The sequence below is a fragment of the Thamnophis elegans genome, chromosome 7, assembly GCF_009769535.1.
Source record: "Thamnophis elegans isolate rThaEle1 chromosome 7, rThaEle1.pri, whole genome shotgun sequence".
Taxonomy (NCBI): Eukaryota; Metazoa; Chordata; class Lepidosauria; order Squamata; family Colubridae; genus Thamnophis; species Thamnophis elegans.
Genome location: NC_045547.1, coordinates 22,574,469 through 22,600,470, shown reverse-complemented (window position 1 = coordinate 22,600,470; position 26,002 = coordinate 22,574,469). Strand labels below are relative to the sequence as shown.

The 26,002-nt window shown below is 39.6% G+C and overlaps 1 protein-coding gene across 3 annotated transcripts in view; it reads right to left on the bottom strand.

The window, feature by feature from the left end:
* TRIM24 (tripartite motif containing 24) overlaps positions 1-26,002 on the bottom strand; it is a 60,677-nt gene that overhangs the window by 13,238 nt on the left and 21,437 nt on the right. The window contains exons 2-11 of one of the 3 annotated variants that reach the window (XM_032220532.1): positions 21,813-21,931; positions 18,801-18,948; positions 11,038-11,170; positions 10,596-10,712; positions 7,640-7,754; positions 6,662-6,808; positions 2,890-3,007; positions 1,336-1,631; positions 762-926; positions 244-423 (exon numbers count right to left, since the gene is read on the bottom strand). In XM_032220532.1, coding sequence (XP_032076423.1) covers positions 244-423; positions 762-926; positions 1,336-1,631; positions 2,890-3,007; positions 6,662-6,808; positions 7,640-7,754; positions 10,596-10,712; positions 11,038-11,170; positions 18,801-18,948; positions 21,813-21,931 — 1,538 coding nt within the window. Of the gene's footprint in view, positions 1-243; positions 424-761; positions 930-1,335; positions 1,632-2,889; positions 3,008-6,661; positions 6,809-7,639; positions 7,755-10,595; positions 10,713-11,037; positions 11,171-18,800; positions 18,949-21,812; positions 21,932-26,002 lie in introns of all 3 variants that reach the window. The other 2 variants (XM_032220531.1, XM_032220533.1) reach the window with 2 other exon arrangements.

Here is a 26,002-nt window from a genome sequence, read left to right as displayed (position 1 = left end):
GCTGGAAAAGTCATTAAGAACATAAACACATTGGAACTTGATCATTAATGTCATTGAAAAGGTTAGAGTATTAAAAAGACACTTCTAGGATGTTTTCTAAAAAGAAATCACTACTTTATGCACTAGCTGTACTTTAATCCCAAACTGTATGGCATAATGCCACCAAATTTTGTATTAGAATAAAGCAGCATGCTGGAATAATAAACCTTTTTAAAAAAGACAAAAATTATAGCACTATCTCACATCTGGTAAAGAAGGCAAGGTACAGGAACCACTCATTGTTGAATTAAGATCAATCATAGATGGAGCAAAAGTCTTCCCATCATTTCCAGCAGCACTATTAATAGTGGGACTGGAGGGAGTTGAAGTTGTACTGCTAGCACTCGATGAAGTAGCCAAAACTTGACCACTGTGGATCTGCCACTAGAAAAAGGGAGAGGAGGAACATAATTTATTTCCTAATCCATGTACAGAAGATATTATAGCTGCATGGAACATTGTGGATAATGATTGATAGAACTCTGCTTAATTATTAATATTAAAGTTGATAAAAGTAGCTCTGAATAGAAAGTGCAAAAATTATTCCAAATAAGCAATATATAAGCAAGCCAACAAACAAAAATGTGCCTCTTTCCCAATAATATAAATATTGAGCTGATTAATTTATCTTTCTTCTAGATAGCAAAATAGATTTGACAATGTATTTTAAGTTCTTTTTTGGGTAGCATGATATAGTATTACACATCACATGAAGAATGTACCTGTTTAATGGCTTGCTGTGCCAAAATTGCCATCTGTAGTGGAGATGGCTTTACAGATGCATGTGGTATGCTTTGATTTTGAGGAAACCTCACTGGCTGAGCGAGAGGAACTGGTCCTATGGATTTGAAATTGTGATTCTGAAAGTTTACCAAACGTGGAGGTGGCTGCTGGAAAGACAAAAGGAACATTCTTAGCTAACAGGTAATTAGTTATAACAAATATTTCCCTAAATGTTGTGGGGGAAATTATAAAAGATAAATCATTTCAGGGATGGTATTCATTTCCAACATAAAGCAGTGCAGCCTGAAAAAAATAAGAGTTGCACAGTCTGTTTAAAGGGAAAACGTTGCATAGGAGCTTGAAAAGGGAGTGGCTTAAATCTATTCATATTTTAGGAACTCTAGAGAGCCCCGAGTTCCTATAATGAAAAAAAGTATATAAAGTGTAGTAAAATGCACAAAATGTTGATCTGTGTAATAATGTTTTTGATGCCTCCTTGCTAACTTTATCTTTTCCTCTGAATAAAATCGAAATAGCTAAATGTCTTCGACTCTGGACTCTGGACTAACTTACCTGAGGAGGTGGAGGAGGTGGTAGTGGTGCTGGTGGTGGTGGAGGAGCCTGGTGTATGGCTCCTGCAATTCTAGGTTCTGGGAATCCCACAGGGCCTGCCCTCCGCTGTGCCTGCTGCCTCTGAGCAAGCACTTGCTGCTGCATGTGCTGAAGTCGAAGTTGAGCTAAACTGATCTGTGTTGGGAACTTGGATAGTTGATTTGATGGTAAGCCACTTTGTGACTGTACGTTTGGTTCCGTCACGGGACTTTTAGGCATATGAGGTGGGAGTTCACTATCTTCAATTACCAAAGAACCTGAATAAAGATAATTATATTTATAAGTTACAATTTTACTACAGATACCTCTATCACAATAATAGCTATCCTTTCTGGCATCACTGACAGCCCTCTGTGTTAAACATCCTTTGTTAATCTAGAACCACTTTGTTAGACATGATTTAATTGCTTGAAATAATATTAATGCATTAAGGTATTGGCCAGACATTTACAAACTGCCAGATACAGGTAGTCCTCGACTTACGAGTTCATTCAGTCACCGTTTGAAGTTACAACAGCACTGAAATAAGTGACTATGTTCGCTTTTCACACTTAAGACCACTGCAGCATTCCCAGTCACTGATCAAAATTCAGATGATCGGCAATGACTCATATTTATGATGGTTGCAGTGGCCTGGGGTCATGCAATCACCTTTGGCGACTTTCTGACAAGCAAGTTGATGGGGAAGCCAGATCACTTAACGACCAGGTAACTGTAGTACTTCACTTAACAAATGTGGCAAGAAAATCATAAAATGTCGGCCAAATTCATTTAACAACTGTCCCACTTAGCAACTGAAATTTTGAGCTCCATTGTAGTCATAAGTAGAAGACTACCTGTATATATTTGGCAAACGTCCAATTTTGAAATGGCACTCTATTAAATTATCAATTTCTCTATATAACACTACTTATATAACGAAGTGTTAACATAATTGTAAGTCGGGGTCCCCAACCCCCAGGCTGTGGTCCACTACCAGGCCTTGAGTCTTTCAGAACCGGGCTGCGGAAGTGGTGGGTAAGCACGTGCATCCATATTTGCGCGAGTGGTGGGTGTATATGCACACACAAATGGAGCTGTGTATGTATGTGTGCTTGCCCACCACACACGGGAAACCATCCCCTCTCCCCCCACTAGTCCAAGCTGAAAAGGTTGGGGAACTCTGTTATAAGTGACTGATGCACTAAACTATAACGATGCATAAATGGAAAACCAACTGAGACATTGTATCATCTACAAATAGAACAAAACAAGATGAGTGTACCAGAACACACACAAAGAATACACACTGCCACATACAATTTTATCTTCATATAGGATTTCCCATGCTAGAGATGGAGGACAAACCAAAATGAAAAGTGTGTATCATTACTCAAGAGATGGTATCTTGAGTTCAACAAAATGTGTATTCTACTTATTTCAAAAAGTACGTACTTAAAATAAATCAAATATAATTATTTAATGTGTTAAACATATCAAGTTTCTATTAACAAAACCAAATGGAGTTCATCATACCTAAGTTGAAAATATTTTGGGCCCAGAAACTAGGATCACAGTGAAACTGAATGGTAGTATTAGATACTGGTAAGGCATCACACCTTGCCCTAAGGAGGTAACGTAATCGGTATGTAATCTAGAAAAAAAAAGATTATATTATTATTAAACTATCTCAGTGTTACAGAACATTACACATGACTCATAACTGGTGACATATAGGCAATAGCATGAAAGTATCATGAATGTGTTTTGGGGGAAAATATGCAACATTCTAAATGAATGTGATGCAGGAAAAATCATTCTGTTAAAAGACATAAATAGATGAATGAGAAGGCAAGTACAGAGTCCAATTAAGGAGAATCAAGAATTAATGACAATGGTGGTTGTTTGGGTGAACAATTGCTCTGAAACAGACCTGTTTGCTTTAAAAACATCATTTAAGCATAGGTCATGGCGCTCAAAGCCCTATTGGATTGGAGCAGTGTATAAACCCAAATAAATAAATTAAAACAAGTACACACATGGCAACACTAAATGGATTTAAAAGTGCATCTAAATTGATTATTTATGATCATATAGTGAACTAAAAGCTCTGACTGTGGGATAGGCCCATATGCCAATGTCAAGAGAGGATGTTGAAGAACAATGGACATAATGAAAGAAAGGAGTGAAGCAAAAGTAGTGAGGAAATTGGGGTGAAAGTAGAACAACTGTAGGAAGAAAAAGTAGGAATCATGTAAGAAAATAATTAAAAGACAATATAATCTTCTAGCAGAGTGAATGAAAGAGGACTTAAGGAGAGATAATATAGAACAGTTTTTTCAAATTTGTTAAGATGTATGGATCTCAGCACCCAGAATTCTCAAGTCAGCACAAAGAAAAAATGAAAAGAACATTATTTGAAGGGATTAAAAATCAAGATTCTGAAAAGTTAAAGGAAGATAAAATTGGATTATTTGATCAAGGTTAAAGTAGATATGTTGTCATCTCTGGTAAACTTTAATAGAGTTTTGCTGACTAGGGCTTCAAGGATTGATTTATAGGCAGGAGTGGGCTGCTGGGGGGTTCACAGGGGTTAGGAAGAACCTCTAGCTAAGATTCTGCGCAGTTTGCAGAATCCCCAAATCCCACTCTTGGCTGGCCCCGCCTGCTCCTCCTCTTCCAGGAGTCCCCACACAGCCTGTTTTGGATGCAGGTAAGGCAGAGTGCATGTGGAGGCTCGGGGAGGGCAAAAACTGTGCCTACCAGAAATTTGGGAAGACCAAAAATGGGCCTGTTTTGGGCCTCTGGAGGGCCTCCAGAGCCTGGGGAGGCTGCTTTCGCCCTCCAGAGGCTCGAGGAATCCAAGGAGGGAAAAAAGCTCCCACTGTGGTGCAAGAGGCAGACTAGGCCATGCCCACCATGGCCACGCCCACCCAATAACCAGGCAGAGAACCCCTTGCTAAAAATTTTGAAGCCCACCCCTGCTTATAGGTAAGAGATGAGATACAGGTTGAAGAGATCATCTGTTTTATTTTAAGATAGTGACAAGTTACTAACACATTTATACTTATTGTGATGATGGGGAAAGTTGTTTCTTTCAAGTAAAACTGCTATCAATATCTCCTGAGTGTTTTCTTCATTATGCTAAACATACCTAATTTCCTTAGCCAATCATTGTATGATTTAGTCTCAAAACTCCTTATCAACTTTGTTGCTTTTCTCTGTACTCCCTCTAGAGCCTCAAATCTTTTTTGAATCATGGTGATCAGAACTGGACACAGTATTTCAAGTATGTCTCACAAGACAGCACTTCCCATGATATTGATGCTATCCCCCTGTTGATGCAGCCTAGAACTGTGTTGAGTTTTTTGGCAGCTGCAGCATATTGGTGACTCATACTTAAGCAGTGATCCACCAGGACACCTAGATCCCTCTCACAGTTACTAAGATTGAGCCAGGAGCCTATTTTATACCTATGCATTTGGTTTTTCTTTCCTAAGTGCAGGGCCTTACTTTTCTCACCACCGAACTTCATCTTATTAGATAGGGTTCAATGCTCAAGTCTGTCAAGATCAAAAGTGGACAGTTAATTCTCCCAAGGGGCCACATGAGAAACTGGGACTGCTGGTGCTGCTGATGCCCCGCCCTCTGCCCACTTCCTGTTGACACCTTGACATCTGTTGTTCTACCCTCCGGCAGAGAGTTGCTAAGTATGGGAGCGACTTGTAACCTTTCCTGCTGGCTTTCCTATTGACATTATTTGTGAGAAGCCAGCAAGGAAGGTAGTGACTATAGTTCTCCCAAATGCCTGGATAATTATGTGATCACAGGTTTCTATTATGGCTGAAATTTCAGGGATTAGTTGTACATCCATTTTTTTCAGCACTGCCACAATTTTGAATGACTATTGAACAAATGGATGTAAGCTGAGGACTATCTGTATATCAGTTATGTAAACATTTGAAAGGAGAGATTGGAACAACAGGAATATCCCTCAGCTTTCCCCAGCTGTCTTCCTCTGTCTATACATATAATTTCTACACTGGCATTTTGCCACAGAGAAAACTGCAGAAAACCAAAGCAAATCTGCAGGTTTTCTAATGAACATAATTGTGATGTTACATAAACAACTAATAGCAAAAAATTTAGAAAGGTTCCTTTTTTTAAAATGGACTAGAAATTAAAAGTGGAAATGAGTAGAAAATCTAACTTTGCTTCACATGAGCAAAGGGATCATTTGTGCAAAGAATATCAAGTATACCTCTTGAACAGAAACATACAGAATTGTGCATACTTTGTTTTAAAAAGTAGTAATGGTATTTGTTATGAACTTACATAAGCAGAAAATAAAATTACAATGCAATTTATGAGGGCTGTAAATAAAAAAAACAAAATGATGGATTCTAACTTCTATAAAATTGTTCAAAAACTATTTTTAATTACATTGTGTGATTTATTCTCTGATAATCCTGATGTAAACTGAATCCATCCTGTTGATCAGGATTCTGAATAATTCTGATGATTGGTCTAAAAAGATTCTAATGTTGAAATGAAAAAAATAAAATTCAGGTCTCAGCAGGGCATCCAGAGTTGTGGAGACCTCAATAAAGTACAGCTGAATATATCATCATAATTACAAGATCTGTGCACAAGTACTTTTGTATCTTATTTCTTGTAAGCAGGGTTCCAGTTATGTAACTAAAAAGCCTATCTATGCTTGCTTGAAATTGCATTCAGGGTTCTTCCAGCTTTATGGAAGAACCCATCTTTGTTCAGCACTGTATAAATTGTGACTTAGAGAGCACCTGGTCTCTGCCTCTTTGTTTGAACCAAGCCACACCTGCTCCCTGCTTGACATGTCACAACTACTGTAATAATCTTGTCCTCTTCACGGATTTTTAGATTTTCATTATTCTTTTCCACTGACTCAAAAGATAGCTTAAGTTATTAAAAAGCAGGACATCCAAACGAAGCCCGGTTTCATCTGAGAATATCAAGAATAGAAGAAAATGATCCTCCTCAACACAATGATAGTAATACAAACACTTTTTGTTATGAGAACAATTTCACAAAGTCGACAAAGTCAATTTTAAATAGTTTTTTTCTATATACTTCTCCAGAATAGCATTTTCTTCAAACTTCAATGCTTCTAATGTAAGTTATATTTAAGGCAGAATTTAGAATCTTAAAAATATGAGTTTCCATTATAAATTATCTTGTCCATACTGCTACAAATGTATCTCTGAAAAAGCAGAGCTGGAAAAATCTGAAAAATCGTGTAAGGATTGCAAAGTCGATTTATCCATACCAAGCGTTTGCTGTACAATAAGGCTGTACTGCTCCCACTGGAGACAGCCCATTTAGAAAAGTTCATAACGTGTTCCAGTTGTTTAGAAAGTCCTGATACTTCTTGTTGCTGTTGTAAAAGCTTTGCCCGGTGTTCTTTAGCTAGACACTACAATGAAGAAAGACAAGGTCATGATCATTTCTGCAGATCAAACGATTAACTCTACTTTTGTCTATATCATATTCCATTCGCTTCAAGAGAGTAGACCAGTCAGTCTTGAACATTTTATCATTAATATTGAAATCCTTTACCATATTAATTCTTAGGCAATCTTTGATTCAAAGACTATTCCCATTTTGCTTTTTACTAAAACAAATAAAAACTTATTTGAACAACAAATACTGCGATAGCATAAAGACTCCAATTTTATTTTAAGTTTTCAAAGATAACATTCCATTTATCAGATGAAAAATGATATTACATGTAGTCCTCAGTTTATGATCATTTATTCAGAGGCCATTTAAAATTACAATGGCACAGAACGAATGATAGTCATGACCACACTAAAAAAATCCAACTTTCCGTGATCTCATGACCATGATCTGGATTCTTGGCAATATTTACCACTGACTACAACACCACATTGAAATGGAGATTAGCACACCCCTAGAGCCGGAAATGACTAGCACGCACGAGTGGGGGAACCTTTACCTTTATCTTACACCACATGATCAGAGGATCACTGCTTGTGACCTTCCCTACTGACTTTCTCAGAAAGTCAATGGGGAGGAGACTAGCAGGGAAGATTGCAAGTCGCTAGTGTTAAATGTCATCTACTTCTGAAATCTTCCAAAATGCATTATTTTGTTACTATTTATTCTTTAAATATTTTAATCAAATATGATATACCCAGATTTTTTTAGTCATACATAATATAAACATCATGTACTTTGCACTAAAGACCACTTTAATAGTGTTCCTTGGGAAAATAAAATCTACCTCAAGCTGATGCAGCAGAGCTTTTCCCTTTTTGTTTATTTCTACCATCAATGTGAAAATAGCAACTTTAACATCTTGTTCCACAAGTTTTTGATTCCGATTCACTTCATGGATTCTATAAAATGTAGAAAGATTATTTAGTATATTTATAACAGTACAGTGACCACAATTTGTGATGTTACTGATGTTCAGATCTTGATATGGTACAAAATATCACAGCAGCATATAATTAAGAATAAATCTTTAAGCTTAACTCCTGATGACTTCTGCATAATTTAATTTTCTTGATAACAATATGGAATCATTTTCCACTGCCTCCTTTAAAATATATTTTTCAAATTTCCAATGTAGTCTATCTTTTTAATTTCCCTTCTAATTATTAACCAATTTGAATCCTGCTTACCTTTCAAAATCAACCAAGGTTGCTCAAATGCTACCTTCCTAAACATAATTTGCACATTTCAAAACTACACAAAACACAAAAAAGTTATATGTAGCACAATATTATGGTTTCTGTCATTTTTCTTGATGTCAAGAATATGATTAACAAGAGACCAAAGTGCAGTATGTACGTACTGTACATATCTGGGATGTCATGGCAGTGTGGTTTGTTCAGCATAGGTATTTAAATAGCAATATCTTTCTATCTGTAGGATGGATGTATATGCACACCAAAATATGCAAGCGATGTGTGTGCGCGTATATAAAAATACAAACCAAACAGATTTTATAATTGCTAAAAGGCATTCTAATATGTCAGTCAATTTCTTGAAGCTTCAAGAAAACATTGAAAGACTCTGGAGAATATTCTATATTAAAGCAACTAATAACTGTAAAACCTAGTGTACGCAGCTCTGCCATCTTAGCTCTTTCATTATTCTCAGATTATTTTTTAAATACTAGCTAGGTGCAGCAACAGGTTCAGAGAGAATAAAATTATTGTTTTGCTTAGGAGAATGTGTGTATTACATTAAAATATGTGCTACTGCACCCATTTACTGTGACATAATAGGCCCCCACCTCCATCAATGCCTGATTAAAATAATTTTACCTAAGAATGCTGCAGTTAGGTGACTATTATAGCTAGAAGGGAAAATCGTTGGTATCTCAATAGATATTTAGGCAAATGTTTCAAAATAAACCAAAGAGGGATAGAAGAGTAAATTTTACCACTGATGGGTTTACAAGGGTAGAATGAAAAGCAATGCCTCCAGTGGTATAAGTCACCAACAGTACTGACATGCTAGAAGCTCTGATGCATTATTTAGCATCATTCACTTTAATTGGCATGAAGCTACTACTAGAAAAGGTGGTATTACTTTGTTTATGAAATGGAAGTCTGCAGTGAGTATTCATCAGAGTACTTTAAATAAGACATCAGTACTGAATTTTTTTACTGTTGAAAGAAAGTCTTTCCATTTGAAAGTCACCACTAAATCCAGGCTGTTTATGGTGATGACTGTTGATGGGATCATTGGCCAAAAAATGTAAAGAAGGTGAATCAGGAAGAGACAATTTGTGCCATGAAAAATAAAATAGATAACTTGTGACAGCAATGGCTGAGCTTCACTCAAGAAATGTTGATGAACTGATTAAGGACAATTGGTAGATCACTTGAAAGGAACTTGCTGCCAAACTTGGCATTTCATAGGAACATTATTTATGTTCTTCTCTTCAATATCGGAAAGATTGTGCAAGATGCTCCTCACATAGTTATGGCATAAATGAAACCTTCAAGAATAGAAATTTGTTGGCAATTGTTGCCATGCTATAAGAATGAAACTGAGGAATTTCTTCATAGAATAGGCTGATCATTATGACCCAGAAATGAAGCATCATCACTAAATTTCACCTGTGGAAGAAACATTCCAAAACTAGGCTTTGGCAAGAAAACTCATGATTACAATTTTTTGGGATGCAGATGGTGTTATCCACATTGACTATCTGGAACCTGACATCACTATGAACTCAGAGCAATATAATTGATACTCAAAACTTTGAAACAATGATTAAGTTCAGAAGCACAAGAATGATTTTTTTTCTGTAACATGACCACAGTAGGCTTCACACATCACAAGCCACCCAAGAGCAACTGCGAACTTGGATCAGATTGTCTTACCCCATCTGCCATACACTCCAGACTTGGTGCCATCTGACTTCTACCTTTTCCCCAAAAATAGTTTGTGGGCATCTATTTGACTCAAATGAAGATTTGGAAAGGATTATCAGGACCTGGTTGAAGAGACAAAGTGTGGAGTTCTTTCATGATGGATTTAAGAAGTTTGTCCATTGTTGGGAGAAATGTGTAGTGAATGGTGGAGGTTGTGTGAAGAAGTAAATATAGGCAAAGAGCTCATTTCCTGGAATATTTTCCTGTTTAATTTATTAGAATACCACTATTAAACTAAAATTATGGAGGCAAAGGCATTACTTTTCATTCAACCCTCAGTTTTCTGGGCAGGCTTATAGTCACACAACAGCTCCTCTCCTCCATAATATCTTCCTGATTATGATATTGATCATACCATGCAATCTCATAGTTACCCCTTCTGCCAAAAATTATTACATTTTAGGTAGCATGATTTAGGATAGGAATTCTGCTTTTCTTTCACTGTGCATTGCATTCATCTTGCTTATAAATAATCTGCAGATATTTACTTGGCCACTGTAGGAAAAGATTTATGCTTTGTTCTGATTAACTTCTAGTTTTATATTATTAAAACATACTTAGGAATAATTACATTCAAAGTCTTCCAAGTTCAAAATTATCTTACTCTGATTCTCCTTTATGCATTTTCATGTGCATATATTAAACTCATTATTCTACACATCAAATTTAGGGAGGTAAAAACTAAATGAATCCAATTACTAGGAATAAAACTTCATTTCAAACAGCTAATTGAAGCTAATTGAGATATTAAAATAATATTTAATACTGCAAAATAAAACTCAATACCTATTTTGAATCTGCTCCCCTGTATATTTTACATACTTGTTTTTTTCCATCAATTTTGTAATAAGAGTGTCAATTATTACTTTTTGATTCTGAAAGGCTTCTTCTATAAACTGGTATCTGCACAAGAAAGAAATTAAGAAAGAAATTAAGAAAGAAAGATATGCAGCCTGTTTACATTCGATATATTTTATATATAGTCCTTTAAAAATACATAGACCAAAACTGAATAAAGAGGAAAAAAGGGGGGGAAAATCAAAAGATATAAATATAATCACGATAATATCTATAAATCATGTCAAATTATACATTAACGCAAAACAAATCAAATTAAAAAAAAATCTGGCTAGTCTACATCTTGTAATATATACTTCTCTAATAGACTCTTATTAGTTCTTTATCCAACTTTGTGTTTTATTTTTGTCAGATATATTCATTTTAATACCTGTGTTCTTTGTGCTCCTGCAACTGACAATCCCGACATGTCAATTTGTCACAAGTTTCACAATAGAGTTTCAACTGTTCCTTTTTGTGGTAAGGGCAAAACACGGGTCTTTGATTGGTTACACCAACAGCTTCTGTTAAAAAAGAAAAAAGGGGAAAAATTACGATGGATAGGAATGAACTGTTATAGATCTGGACTAAAACTGAAAGTTAACTCAATTAGTACAATTTTGCCCCTTTTAAAGTCTAGAAGCAAGGCAAAGTTTCTTGTCTTTTGTTCTCAATATTGTCTCCCATACACATTTTAATTATACTTGCTTTATTGTTTCAAAATATTTGGAAAATTACTTAATGGATTCTTTGAAACAAATTTTAAATGTTACATTCCTGAAAAGATGCAAAGGTTTGTCTCCATAGAGACAATGCCGACGAAATATTTCTAAATTCTGAACTTATAAATATTTAATATTGCATAAATATATATTCTCTTTTAAATTGTTGATTTTTTCATTGTTTAGTTTCTTTGTGCACCACCTGGAATCCCATTAAGTTGGGCAATTTTACAAAAGGATAGAAAAACAAAATATTTATTTCATACACATTTTTCATATCATAAAATCTGAAACACGTTAGAAATTCTAATTTCTCAAAACAGGAAAAAGTATATATAAACATTATTTTCTCATTGTCTCTTAACCCATTACATCAACATTGCTATCTAGTAAATTTTTAAACAGGTCGAACAGAAATACAAAATGATGATCCCACCCCCGCCTCCAATTATTGGACTAATCCATTGCCACTATTTAATCCATGCTGACACTGCAAGATCGCTACTACCTAGTGCAGTCCTCAATCTATCTCCATTCTGGCCACTTCCAATATTGGTTGTAGCCTCAAGAAGAAATGATCAGAGAATATATTTGTCAGACTCTTGGTATACACTCAACCTACAGTCTTCTTGAACAAAATGCATTGAATGAGTTCATAAGAAGGTTACAGTAAGGGGACCACTTTCATTGTAAAGCCCAATTTATCTTACAATTTGTTAAGGGTAAAATTTTTATACATCCTATGTGTTATGTAACATATAGGGGGAAAAAGAATTTTTACTTAACAATCATATAAATGAGAGCAATAAAATTTATATAAATTAATATTATGCACTAGCGTCTAAATTCTATAACATCTATAAATCTGCAAATTATTAAGAATGGATTTTTTATCATGATATTGTTGATCTAATTATAAGGTTAGAAATTACGCAGAGCATGCAAGAATCATTTCCTGATCACTGGAAATCTTATGTAGGAAGTTAGGCTTTCAGACTTTTAATAAGAATATGCTCTCTAGCAAGGTTTTTTAAAAAGATTAAGCTAAGGATGTTAGGCATGCTGAATTTCATGCTTAGCAACATATTAACTGAATGTCATCTCAGACAGGTCCCATTCATTTAAAGACAGTTAATCACAAAACAAGAATAAGAGAAATTTCCTAACTTTTCAAGGCATAATTTAATATTTAGTCTTATTGCAGCAATCTCACAGACTTACAATAGAGTCTAAAATCAAAGTTCTTGGCAGATCCTCATCATGAACTGACTGATTTCACAAGATTTCACAATTATTAAATGGAAATCCACAAAATATTTGAAAAAGAATCTAGGAAATAACAGCATTTTAAATTAACAAATCAAATGTACTACTGTCTTGTTTTGTATGATAAAATGAAACTCTGTTAACAAGATAGAAATATTTCAAAGAATACAACCATACTACTAGATCTAGAGGTACTGTTTGGTGGTAAAACCTAGTCATGGAAAGAGTAGTTATGCTATGCACTTTTGCAAAAATGTTTCAAAACTATTAGAAAAGTTTGTTATATCATGCCTGGCCACCTATTTGAACTTCCTTTTCAAATTGGTTCAGCAAATAGAGGTATCTTGGAAAAACACAAATTGCAGCACTTAACAATGTAGCTACATGAAAAGATTACAATATGCGTTTAAAGTTCTAGAATTTAAGGTTAAGAATCTAAGAAGGGTTATTTGAAAGATAAATGTATGTCTCTTTTCACCCAATGGACTGAAGACCTGATTGTACAAGCCGCCTCTGAGTGGATTGCCTATAGTCCTAATCTTCTATGGACAAATATCATGGAATATGGAATTCATTTATACACAATACAAAGTAACTATCAAATAGGATAATTATATATGGTAAATGTATTAGTAAATGGCTAATAATTGCATTAGATAACTATTATAGAATTGTAACTATTTTAAACTAAAATTATAGATTATATTTTTTCTTTTTCTTGCAATTTTTTCCACCTTTTTTAAAAGTTTTTTTCTCTTTTCATTGACAATGCATGTACTTCTATCTCTGTGGATTTTTTTTCTGTTTCTCTGTCATTTTAAAAGCAATAAAAGAGTAAATAAAGAATCTAAGAAAAGTTGCTAGGAAAAAAAGTAAAAATAAATAACTTGTATAATGCCACTTTCCCCAATTATCAGGCAGTTTACCAAGGCCTACTCAAACTAATCCTGGAGTTTTCCTTGTCCCCACTAAAAATATGAAGGTATCAGCTACAATTAGAGAAATGCCAAAAGCCAATTCCATAAAAGAGCAAAAACAATACAATTAAGTAAAGATGCGCTAATGTGAATTTCAAACATCTTGTGTGCCTGAAAAAATCTCATTTTGAAGTCAAACTAACAATCTCATCAGAAAGACCATTGGGCTTACCTGAAGGGTCCTTCTCTGTGCACTGCGGGAGAGTCCAAGCAGTAGGTTATTTCAGTCTGGTTGCCGTGGAAACTGAGGAAAACTTCTCCTTAGCCACGCCTCCTGGTGTGACCTATCCCCAGAAATTTGAGGTAATTTGGCCGTGAGGATGCAGTAGAAGAAAACGACCAATGAGTAGAACCGACTGCTTCGTATCCCTGGACGGACCAGGGTGAGTTGGACTCTCCCACAGTGCAGAGAAGGACCCTTCAGGTAAGCCCAATGGTCTTTCTCCTGTGCACCGCTTGGAGAGTCCAAGCAGTGGGACATGCCCAAGTTAATGTCCATCTGGGCGGGCAGAAGCAGAGTCCTGGGATATGACAGAAGAAGTCACTGCCTGCAGCACCCGCCTGCCAAAGGCCGCCTCAGCAGAGGCAAATGTGTCCAGTCCATAATGTCTGACAAACAGTGATGGTGTAGACCATGCGGCTGCCCTGCAGATTTCCTCGATTGGGGCTTGTGTGGCCCAAGCCCCTGAGGTAGCAGCACTGCGCATTGAGTGGGCAGTTATATGTTAAGGCACCGCCCTCGACTGTAGCTCGTACGCAGATGCGATACAGGCCCTGAGCCATCTACCAACAGTAGAAGAAAAAACCTTCTTGTCCAAAGACCCGGGCTGGAAAGAAATGAAAAGGGCTCAGATCTCCGGAATTCTGAGGTGCGATGGATATAGATCTTCAGGGCTCGTCGCACGTCAAGCTTGTGCCACTTGCGCTCGCTCGGATGTGAAGGACGAGGGCAAAAGTTCGGCAAGACAATCTCCTGCGCCCTATGATACCAGGTGTTGACCTTGGTAAGAAAGGTCGGATCAAGATGTAAAACGACCCTGTCGGGGTGGACAACACATAAGTCCTGGCGAACCGACAGGCCGCCAACTCCGATATCCGACGGGCAGAGGTAATGGCAATAAGGAATGATGTCTTCAGAGAGAGATGTCTGAGAGAAGCTGTTTGTAGAGGCTCGAAGGGTGGTGCAGTGAGAGCCTGCAGAACAACTGAAAGCTGCCATGTAGGATAGCAGTGGACCGTGGGAGACCGGATGTTAGAGGCGCCCTTGAGAAAGCAGCACACCCTGGGAAACCTGCTGAGCGGAAGGAAAGGGTCACCTGACCAAACGGTGGACAAGGACGCCACCTGGCGACGGAGCGTGGCTGGGGTGAGACCTCTCTCAAGAGGTCTCACCCCCTTGTAAAAAGTCCAGCACCCAAGACACTGGCGCAGTGACCGGATTGAGTCTTAAGTCCTCGCACCACTGGGCGAAGGTAGCCCAGGTGGAGTCATAGATCCTCGTTGTCAAGGGACGCCGAGCCGCTTGGATAGTACTGACGACGCCATCTGACAGTCAGTCCTTCAGCCCTTAGCAGGTCCCCTTCAAGTGCCAGACGGCCAACTGAAGCCACTGGGGCTCCGGATGGACAATGGCCCCCTGGCTGAGGAGGACCCGATCCAGGGGAATCTGCCATGGTGGGGACACCGACAGGCTGACTAAGTCGGCGAACCACGACCTCCGGAGCCAATGGGGCTCCACGAGTAGCACTTCCACCCACTCTTCTATGTTCTTGAGTAGAAGATGTGGAAGGAGAGGAAGAGGGGGAAAAGCGTGGAGGAGGCCCTGGGGCCAGCTGCAGCAAAGGGTGTCCGTTCCCTCCGCTCCCAGAGAATGGAAGCGGGAAAAGAAGCGTGGTAGTTGTGCATTGGCTATGGTCGCAAAGAGATCGACCTGTGGGCGTCCAAATTTGCGGGACAGTTGATGGAACAGAGCAGGATCCAGCCGCCATTCTGTGGAGTCGATGGTGGTCCTGCTCAGCCAGTCCGCCTGAGTATTGTCCACGCCACAGATATGGTGGATCGACTCCAGGTGCCGCATATTGCGAGGCCGCAATAAGCTTGGTCATATCCTGATGGAGCCGAGCATCCCCTGCGGGAATCTTGTTTAAGATGTCACGCGACCAAATTACGGCGGCTCTACTAAAGAAAGAGGCGGAGGATGAGGCCCTAATGGCCCAGGCCGCCGCCAGGTGTATCTAGTGGCAGACCTTTTCAGCCTTCTTATCCTCCGCCTTGAGGCCTTCAGACAGGTCCGCAGGCAAGGAGGCACTAGATGTAAGGGCCGTAATAGGTGGATCTACGACCAGCAGGGCCAGGAGATCCTCCAGGACAGGCTCCATGGTGTAAAGCTTCTTGTCCACTCCACTGGGGGAGGACAAAGTGGCAGGTTGTACCCACTGACGTTGGATGAGGTCCAGGAACAAGCCTGGAACTGGAACCAACCAACTCCTGTTGAGGAGTAGGTGCGTCAAACATGGCTGCATTCGGGTTGATTGGAGCAGAATCAGCCTGGGGTTAAGCAGGTTTGGGCTTAATGCCGACCATGGTGGTGGTCTTCACTTTACGGAGAACTGATTTAAACAAACTTGGTTGAAAAGTCCGGAGAAGGAAGGGGCATCCGGGATGAGATCTTCATCCTCGGACAGACCCTGTTCTACTGGATCCGGAACCTCCAAGGCCGAAGCCTCGCTAACAACGGAAGACTCCAAGGATGGGTGACACACCCGCTTGGCCGGGGGAGGCCACCCTGATCAGAGGAGGCAGGAACTATCGGCTTATCACGCGCCCGCATGGCATCTGCAATGGCCCTTGCGATGGCGCATTCCACCACAGCCTGCATACGTGCGGAGAGCTCAGGTTCTTGATCCGAGTCTGGGTCCAAGTCAGCAGGCTCCCCTATCTGGGCTGGTGGATCCTCCAGGGACTCACCCCGGGGGGAAGCCTCAGGGGCAGGGTCCTGATCGGGGAACCAAGAAGGGGCCGGGGAAGGAGGTTGAGTGAACGACTGGTCCGGGGAGAGGTCTTGAGAATCGACCTCCTCTGCCATCAGCACTGTAAGATCCCTCCTAGGGAGAGGGAGGGCAAAGGATTCCCTGGGGTGGAACCTCCTTGGCTGCCAGGCGACGGTCTTTTCCAAATTGTTTGTCAAGTGCCCTTTGGCGTCTAGCGGCATCCCTGGCCTCAGCAGCGGAAGGGGCCCTGATAGGAGGGGTCTGACTGGGAATCCTATCTCCACTAGACCCACAGCCCCTGGGAGGGGGAGAAACCTTGTCCAGGCCCTGGGAGGGTCCTGGTCTACTGGCTACGGAGCCCGATGCCTCTGCCTTCTCCAAGTCAATGACCGCACAGGAATTGGCAAGCGCAGGCCGAAAACAGGAGTAGCTGCAGATGGTATAGGCTACACTGCAAGAGAAAAGAACAAATTTCCATTAAATAATGTAACATAAAGGAACAAATGCAGTCAAATGTCATCACAAATGAACTAGCAGTGTTAGTGCCTGATCTGGAGGATACGGCCTGTAGCGGATGGCTGTTAGGCCCTTCAGGGAAGAGGGAAGGCCCAGGCCTAAGCCTAGGCCAGAAATGAAAAGGGCGTCCCCTGAGCCCGTGCGATGGCCTAGGAACGACCAGAGCCCCAGCGCTGCTGTAGAAAACAAGGTGGAGGGGTGACAGGTTGCCAGTGGGCACCCCCCTGGCTGGCCCTCTGTCACCCAGCGGTCTCCGATGGAGCGTGGCTGCGCAGCCTGCAGCAAGGCCAGAATGGCGTGAAAACACACCCAAAATGGCCACCGCGCAGCGAGAACTAGGAGGCGATGCGACGATCGCCACAGGCAGGAGACAATCGCGCGCTCCTCTGCGGCAGAGTTGATAAGCTAGGGCCTGGCTGGAGAGAAAAAACTACGCAAGAAAATAAAAACAGGGACCATGAGGGAACGCTCGCTTGCTAGAGCCCTTTGCCGCCTCGCCGCGCCGTTTTAAAGCGTGCGACATGCCTCCGAGGCCGGCCTGAACAGAACGGCCTGGGAGGCCCTCCCCCCCCCCCCCCGCAGCACGCTTACCTCCTGGCCTCCTGGAGGCTTGCTGAGAGTATATTAGAATAGGAAAGGGAGAAAAGGGAGAAAGAATTACTCAGAAGGAGAAGTTAGGAAGAAAGGGAGAGTCCAAGCCAAAAGGTGGATTAATTCAGCTGGAGCTCTCTCAGATAGCTTCCAAATGGGCCAAACTGAGGAAAATTTCTGGGGATAGGTCACGCCAGGAGGCGTGGCTAAGGAGAAATTTTCCTCAGTTTCCAGGGCAACCAGACTGAAATAACCCACTGCTTGGACTCTCCAAGCGGTGCACAGGAGAAGTGTCTAGACACCGATCTATTCTTAACTGAAATGTATCCCTCTCCTTTCTTTGAAAATAAATAAGCTAAAACTAAAATCAGTTTGGCCTAGTGATTAAGGCGCTGTCAGGATTCCAATCAATGCCCCAATAAAAGCAGGAGCCGCAAGCCATTTTTCAAGAAAAATCCAGTTGTTTATTAGGAGTGCCATGTCAGCATGAACCAAGTGAAGCCAGCTCTGAGTTCAGCCAGTGAAGCTTTTCCTCGTTCACATTCCCCAATGAAGCAATTTTGCAGGTTGTAGAAGTCACTCCCTCCAGCCATTGCAGGTCTCCGTGGAGATGGCCTTGACTTAGGGCGGGTAGGATGTCTTTTGTTTTGACTAAGGTGCAAATTCCTCGGTGCAGCTGTCAGGTGCAATTTCCCATCCCCCTGCTTATGGCAACTCAGTAGGGGGTCAGGAAAGCTTCGCAAGTTGACAGGCACCAGGGTTAGAAAACCGAAAATGGTCAAGTTCAAATCTTGCCTTACTTATGAAAGTCAGCTGAGTCACTCTCTCTCAAAGAAATCCACCTCACAGGGTTTTTGTTGTGGGGAGAATAGGAGGAGGAAGTTGTGTTGGGTATGTTCACTGCCTGAAGTTATGTGCAAAAATAATAAAGGCAGAATGTAAACAAAACAAAGCAAAATAAAGCAAAACAAAACCTAGCTTTTCCAAGCAAGCAAACCTTCAAACTAATCCTGAGCTGGCAAGATAAGTTAATAAAATAAACCAAAGCATACATACAGGTACAAATATCTGAACAGATAAATGGATCTTTACCTGGAGAAACTTCTTCTTTCTGTCTAACTGTATGGTCTTTTGTGAATTTCACTCTTTGATGAGCCCGTATACACGTCTTGCACAACCACTCTACACACTCCACACAAAAGCCATTGGCTTCCGCATTGTCTTCACAGCTTGTACAAACCTGAAAAATTAGAAAAAAAATATTTTGAAACAAATGACTTAGTAACACTGAGACTATTATGAGAAATCAAAATATAGGTAGTTTTTGAGCAACCAGGACCGGAATGTATGCTGTTAAGTAATGTACAGTACTGTGCAAAAGTGTTAGGCAGTTGTGCAATAATGCTGTAAATTAAGAATGCTTCTAGAAACCGAAGTGTTAATAGTTTATTTTTATCAATTAACAAAATGGAAAATAAATGAACAGAAGAGAAATCCAAATCAAATCAATATTTGGTGTGATCACTCTTTATCTTCAAAACAGCGTCAATTCTTCTAGGTACACTTGCACACAATTTTTGAAGGAACTCATTTTTGAAGGGAGAATTTTTAAAGTTGGTTCTGCCCTCCCCACCCCAGACAGACTCAACCTTCTCTCTTAACAGTTGCTGTGAAATGAGACACAAAAATTTCAATCAGCAGACTTCAATGATAATATAGTAATATAATATAGTGAATGAGTACATTCACAGGTACTTATAGCCTGGTTCCGAATTTCCAATTCCGACTTTCCAATACTGTCCATCATGGTTATGTGACATATTTTGGGCCCACATTTACAACTGTTTGCAGCATCCTATGGTCACATGATTTACATTTACATTTTTGCCAAAACTCATTTATTTCTTCTTATTGACAAAAGTGTTTCATAAAGAACAATGGATTTACCACATTCTCTTTATAGACACCATGTTCAGTTAATGACTGCTACAAAAAAAGTCAGTTATATAAGTGACCCACTTTACTACTCTCATGACTTATGGCCATAATGGGCAAGCTCTATTATGGTAATAAATTGAGGGTTATTTGTATATATAAAATCTCATCTCTTCTGGTAACATGAAAGATCTGCACAATAATGGCACTGGAATTAGTTTCAGTCTTCCACCTCATGAAGTAAAATTTAAACACATGTTCTATCTTCACTGGAAAGAAAGGAGCTTTCTGAAAATATCCTCCATAAATTCACTCAGGTTTGATTAATTTGGGAGGCTTTCAACAACTAATCAAACACAGATTTTTCCACCATGTTTGGACTCTACATAATTGATTTATCTAAAATATTATGACTGATCTGATTTATGGTCTCATGGATTTGTAATTAATCTTCGTATATAGCCATCTTTTCTTGCATCTATTTTAAATCACTGTTAAGCTCAGCCAGCTTCAAGACTTGTACTTTAAGTAGGATCTTTTAGTAGAAGAATCATCCTCTGCTATTTTTCCAGCACAGCAAGGCTAGCTGTCACTATTTGGTTCAAGCTGCCATGCGCATAGCTAGTTAAACACACACACATACACACACAAATTACCCAATGATCAAAATCTTTATCCATAGAATCAGAAAATACAAGCGCTTGAAAAACCTATAATCAGCAAAATCTGACCCAACAGAGCAAGATATGACCCAACAGTCATCCCAAACTAGATATCAATGATGGAGCATTAGTTAATAAATAATAATAATGTTATATAATTAATAATTAACACCTGCAATAATGCTGATGTCTTTCTGCATGTTGTTCTAAAGTGATTTCTGGGATTCCCAAACTTAGAAGCCTTGGTGGCACACTATTTAGAATGCAATATTGCAGGCTAATTCTGTTCACAGCCAATTCAGCATGACCTGCTCAAGGTTGACTCATTCTTCCATCCTTCCAAGGCCAGTAAAATGAGGACCCAGATTGTTGGGCATATGCCAAGTTTTTCAACTTTCAATTTCCAAACATTAGAGGTGCTCAAATGTTGTAACATGCCTTGGGGATTGTAAAGGTATTTTGGTTATTTTAATATAAATTAGATGTACTTGGTAAGTAATTACATAAATATCGTAACTTTTTAACATTTTGTTCATTTAATTTGTTGGGGGAAATATTCTGACATTTGTAAACCACCCACAGAATGCTGTAAAGCACTATGGAGTTGTATATAAGTTTAAGTGCTATTGCTATTTAGCTTTATTAAATCATTACACCAAATATATAAGAATGCCTTTTATTTTCTCTTCCCATGTGGTCATTTTTAAAGGTAATTTAAACCTGGAAAAGCTCTTTGAGACATTGTTCAAGATACATTGATCATTAACACCAGCCTTTTCATTCAACTTAAAAGGAACATCCTATTACAAAATGATATTAATGATCAAATTGTTATCGTTCTGTATTATTTCTTAAAAGATTATTTCTGCAGATAATCTACTAGAAATATCATCTGACATATTTTCAATTTCTTATGGATACGAGTAGTTGTTTCTCCTATTTCTTAGATAAATGCTGTGACCTTTTACTTCTGCAACCAAGAGTCACGTTTCTTTATTAGGAGGCAAATCACCAATATAAAGAAATCAACGAAACTGATTTCTTATTAAAACCTGGTCTATTTTTCATCTGGCAGCATTTCAGTCAGTAAAACATATACAATGTCAGTACCTCAACTTATTATTTTCTGAGGATGACATGCAAGAGTGACTCTTACCTGTCTAGTTTTGCTTTTTCTGTTTCATCTTTACAGAAAACATGCAACTGAAGTGATTTATCAAACTGAAAAATACTTCAATCATGTTTGTAAACCTAGTTGAGTCAGTAGATATTTACAAATTATAGTATTTCTTTCTTTGTTTTATTTTTATTCCTTTGTAAAGTGCAAATTGTATAACATAGTAATTTCTAAGTTTCAAAACAGTCTTAGCAACCTGTTCTCACTTTCTAGACAACTATAAAATAACATATGACTAAAAGAATTTTCAACAAGCATTAGTTAATATTTGTCAATGGAATATCACATATTTGACAGTTTTAGGAATCCCTAAAACATCTAGACACAGACCTGATTTGACTTCTCCACTGTACTACTGGGAACTTCAGTAGAATCCTTCACAAAGATGTTGTCAATAATGTGTCTTTCTGCACATTCCTGGCCACAAATTGGACAGCGAACAACACCAACTAGTTGGGAAAAAAGAATGAGATAAATTATAAATTTACAAATCAGACATCATCCACTCATTTTTTTCAGGATTGTTTTTATCCTATTCAACAGTGTTCCATTACTTAGCAGCAAATAATGCATTCTCCTTAGCTTAACTCATTGCTTCTTCTCTAAGCTACTCATCAATGCAATAAAATATTACATTGAGAAATTCCTTAAAACCAAAAATAATAGCCCTATTTTTGGTGTTTAAGGAACTTAGATGATCATATATTAAGCCATGTGGAATGTATTTATAATTTAGACTCAAGTCATATCATATGCATCTCACATCATATCATATGCAAGTCAGATCATATGCATTTTTATGAATTGATTAGTACCTTTAAAATGATAACACTCAAAATATCTGAGCATATAAAAATAATATAAATGTATTTGAATTTATAGCATTGTAAGGATACAAAATATTGCATAAAGAACATCAGGGGAAAAGGTGCAGTTTTATAAGTAAAGGAAACTTGCTTTATTATGTTATACAGAGAATTAGTCATGATTTTATAAAATATACAAATGTTCAGACATCTAAAAGCATTCAACTAACTTCATCTGACACTGGTTATTACTCTGATAAAGTACTCTGAGATACAATGCTTCTTCAAGCAGAGTGGTGCTCAGCTTGTAAGAGTATACTTTGGCAATTACCTAGATACTGAACTGATTTGAAGCTAAGAATAAGCTAAAGGAGAATGACCAAAGTCTAATGAAGGACCTAGTTTACTACTATAAAGGTCGAACACTTAATGCCCTCCTTCTAAGAAACAATATAATGAGTCTCTAATGAACTCAAATGCAACTAGAAAGCCCACAAGCAAAAGATCAGGGCAGTTCTCTTTTCCTATTGTTGTTCCCATACACTAACATGTAAAGGGAGACATCCTCCATGTCTGGGAGCAGCAACCTGTCATCAAGATTGGTAGCCACCGAATGATCTGTGTTGTAGGAATATGCAGTATTGCAGGCTAATTCTTCTGACTGCCGACTGCCACCAGTTTTGCAGTTCAATTCTCACTGCTCAGAGAAGGCTGTAAAGCACTGTGAAGGGGTTCATAAGTCCACTGCTATTCAGCAGCCCAGTGCTGCTGGCAACCAAGAGAACAAAATGAAAGAGCACTCCTCTCCTAGTCTACTGCTGGGTTATGTAGTTTTAGTCATGTTGACCTTAACATGATCAGTTCTTTGAGATTATGTATTGCATAAAGAGACAAGAGCTCACGTAGGGCATGTCAAATTTTTCAACTTTCAATTTCCAAACATTGGGGGGTTTGTACAATAAAAGTTGTGACATGCCTTGGGGATTTTAAAGATATTTTGGTTACTTTAATATAATTTAGATGTGATTGATAAGTAACTACATAAATATTGTAACTTTTTAACATTTTGTTTGTTTAATTTCACAGGTTCAGCTGTCTTTCTCTTTTTGCTAACCGTTATTTTGTCTGAGAGTGTTGGTACTGCTGGCCTCGTTTTCTGTGAATGTGATAACTGATCTATAATGGTTTTTAAGAAAAGAAGACTTGGAACATATATGAGCAACCTAATTCAGACTGGCACTTCTGAATTGTTGTTGCCGTCTGAACTCGAGACATTGCGAGACATTCTCAGCTATGGCCTACTGTTAAGAGAACAAAGCAGTGATGACGCTAGAAACTACCCAGCAACCAGTCTTGCAAGGAATATATCCAAAAGTGCTTGAAAAGTGGGAATGAGCGAACAGTTCTTTTGTGATCCCCTTTTGTAAATTTGTGAGTGACAATCTTGAACACGATCCAAGGGAACTGGGATCAAGCCAAAAATATATCTCTTGGTAGAGGAAAGCTAGATGTCAGAGTCTTTCACTGTGAAACTTGACAAACTGTTTGACATCCTCAACTGCAACTATCAAATTGTTCTGTGTGCGTAATTTTGCTATCCTGCTGGCTGCAAAAAAGCTCTTGTTACCTTTACGTGCCCTAAGGAGATAAATATACTATTGAAGAAACTTTTTTCGTTAAAAGGTCAGAGAGAAAATATTGGTACTTTTGGATCACACCAGACTGGTTTCCCAGATATACCTGAGCAGAAATGTCTAGGCAAAAGGCAAAAGCAAGTTGATGAGAGACAAAGACTTGCTAAATATAAGCTGAGAAGTATTCCAGACATTTCGATACTGAACAAATGAAGTATGATGAAAATGAAGGCAAGACAACTGATAATGAAGATGAAGAGGAATGTGATGGAAGTTATGAAGAGGCCTTAGACCAAAACACACATGCCCTCTATTTTTTTTTTAAAGACAGACTACAATAGATTAGAAATAACAAATGTCGCTATGTAGAGCGTAAGATACAGTGTTGGTCTACGTGCCATTGCTGCCATTACCATAGCTGCCTTCATTGATCCTGGCTTGATCACCAAAGAAGACAAGAGATTTGTAGTTGACTGCAATAAAGTCAAGAGAGCCCAGGAAAAATTATGAAGTCCCTAGATCAAGTTGAGTTCTGTTAGAAGGGCGAAATAGAATGCATCTTCTTCAATGGCCGTATAGATGCAACTAAAGTTAGACTGACAGCAAACAATTCAGGCCAGCAATTCCCCATTATCATCAAAGAAGAACATTATTAAATAGTCAGTGAGTCGAGTTGAAGATATCTTTATCATTTCATTTCAGAGAAAGACTCAAAAATAGGAAAACCTGCTCAAGTGATTGAACTGGGTACATTCTCCTAGGTGCTGCTTGGAGTGTCCAACAGCAGGTTAACTTCAGCTTGCTGCCCAAGGAACTGAGTTTAAATTTGATTGTAGCTCCGCCTCTTGGTTGCCTCAGAGGCTCAGTTTCAAAAAAGTCAGTCGCCCTATAGGACGTCTTTTGCTGAGCTCTAGTTCTTGGGCATCAACCTGGACTCAGACCCTTCTTGTGAGAGATTGTAGCTCCTTTTATTTTTATTTTCATTTATTCCTTGGGTTATTCCCTAGGTTTTCTTAGCTTAGATAGTGTAGTTTAGGTTAGCCTTTCCCCCTTATATTCCTTTGCATTGGGGGGGTAATTGCTAGCAACGGGGACAGGCTGCCTAGAGTCCTCCCAGCCTATCCTCCTCTGTGAGTCGTGCTGTGGATCGGGGAGGGTGAGTTTTAACAACTGACATTCCCCTCGCAAGGAGCGCTAGGTCCCGAAGGCCCTGAACTAGCTCCTGGTGTGCGCGGCCGGCGGCCATTTTGGACGGTTTATTTTGGCACAAATCTCCTTGGAAGCCTCTAATTTAACCGCACAGCCTTGTCAATCCAGCAGATCGCTGCGGAGGGCAGCTCTAAGCATGGGACCTTGTTCTGGGTGGCCAGGCAGGGACCATCCCTCCTCGCTGCGGCCGCAGGGAACCTTGGCACCCCACGCTGACCTACCTGCCAGCGCAGATCTGCAGGCCCTCAGCTAGACTCTCTAGCCCACCCTAACCGGTCTCTCCTCTCCAGAGCAGTAGGCCCAAAGCCATCAGAGGCCCTGAGACCAGCCTACATCACCTCTTCAGGCCTGTATTCTAACCAGCCTCAATGGAACAGCAGGCAGGCCATCAGGGTGGCACTGGGGAGAGACAGGAGGAGACCATGACGGGGCCTACTCCCAAAAAGCACAGTAGGCCTACCCCTGCAGCCAAGAGTGTTAGGGTGGGTGCCCGCTCTAAAGGCAGACAGCCCAAACCGGGGGTGCGTTCCAAGGCTGAGGAGAAAATGGCTGTAAGACGCCAGAAGGCCCTGGAAAAGCAGTTCCAGAAGGCCCAGGCCGCACAGCGTAAGGATCCTGTGTAGCCCTCCCCAGCTGAGATCGAGGGTGGGTCTCCCAGAGGTGAATCCCAGCGAGGGGAATCCCCCTTAGGCCTAGGCAGTGAGGACTTTAGGTTTTCCCCCAACCCTCATAGGGCATCCTTGGGATCACCTACCCATTCCATGGCTCCAGATTCCCTGGCAGATTTGGATTCGGTGGCTGAGGAGGATTCCTTAGCTCCCTCAGAATTGGAGCCCTCTCCCCCTCAGGGTCAGGATTCTAATTTGTCCAG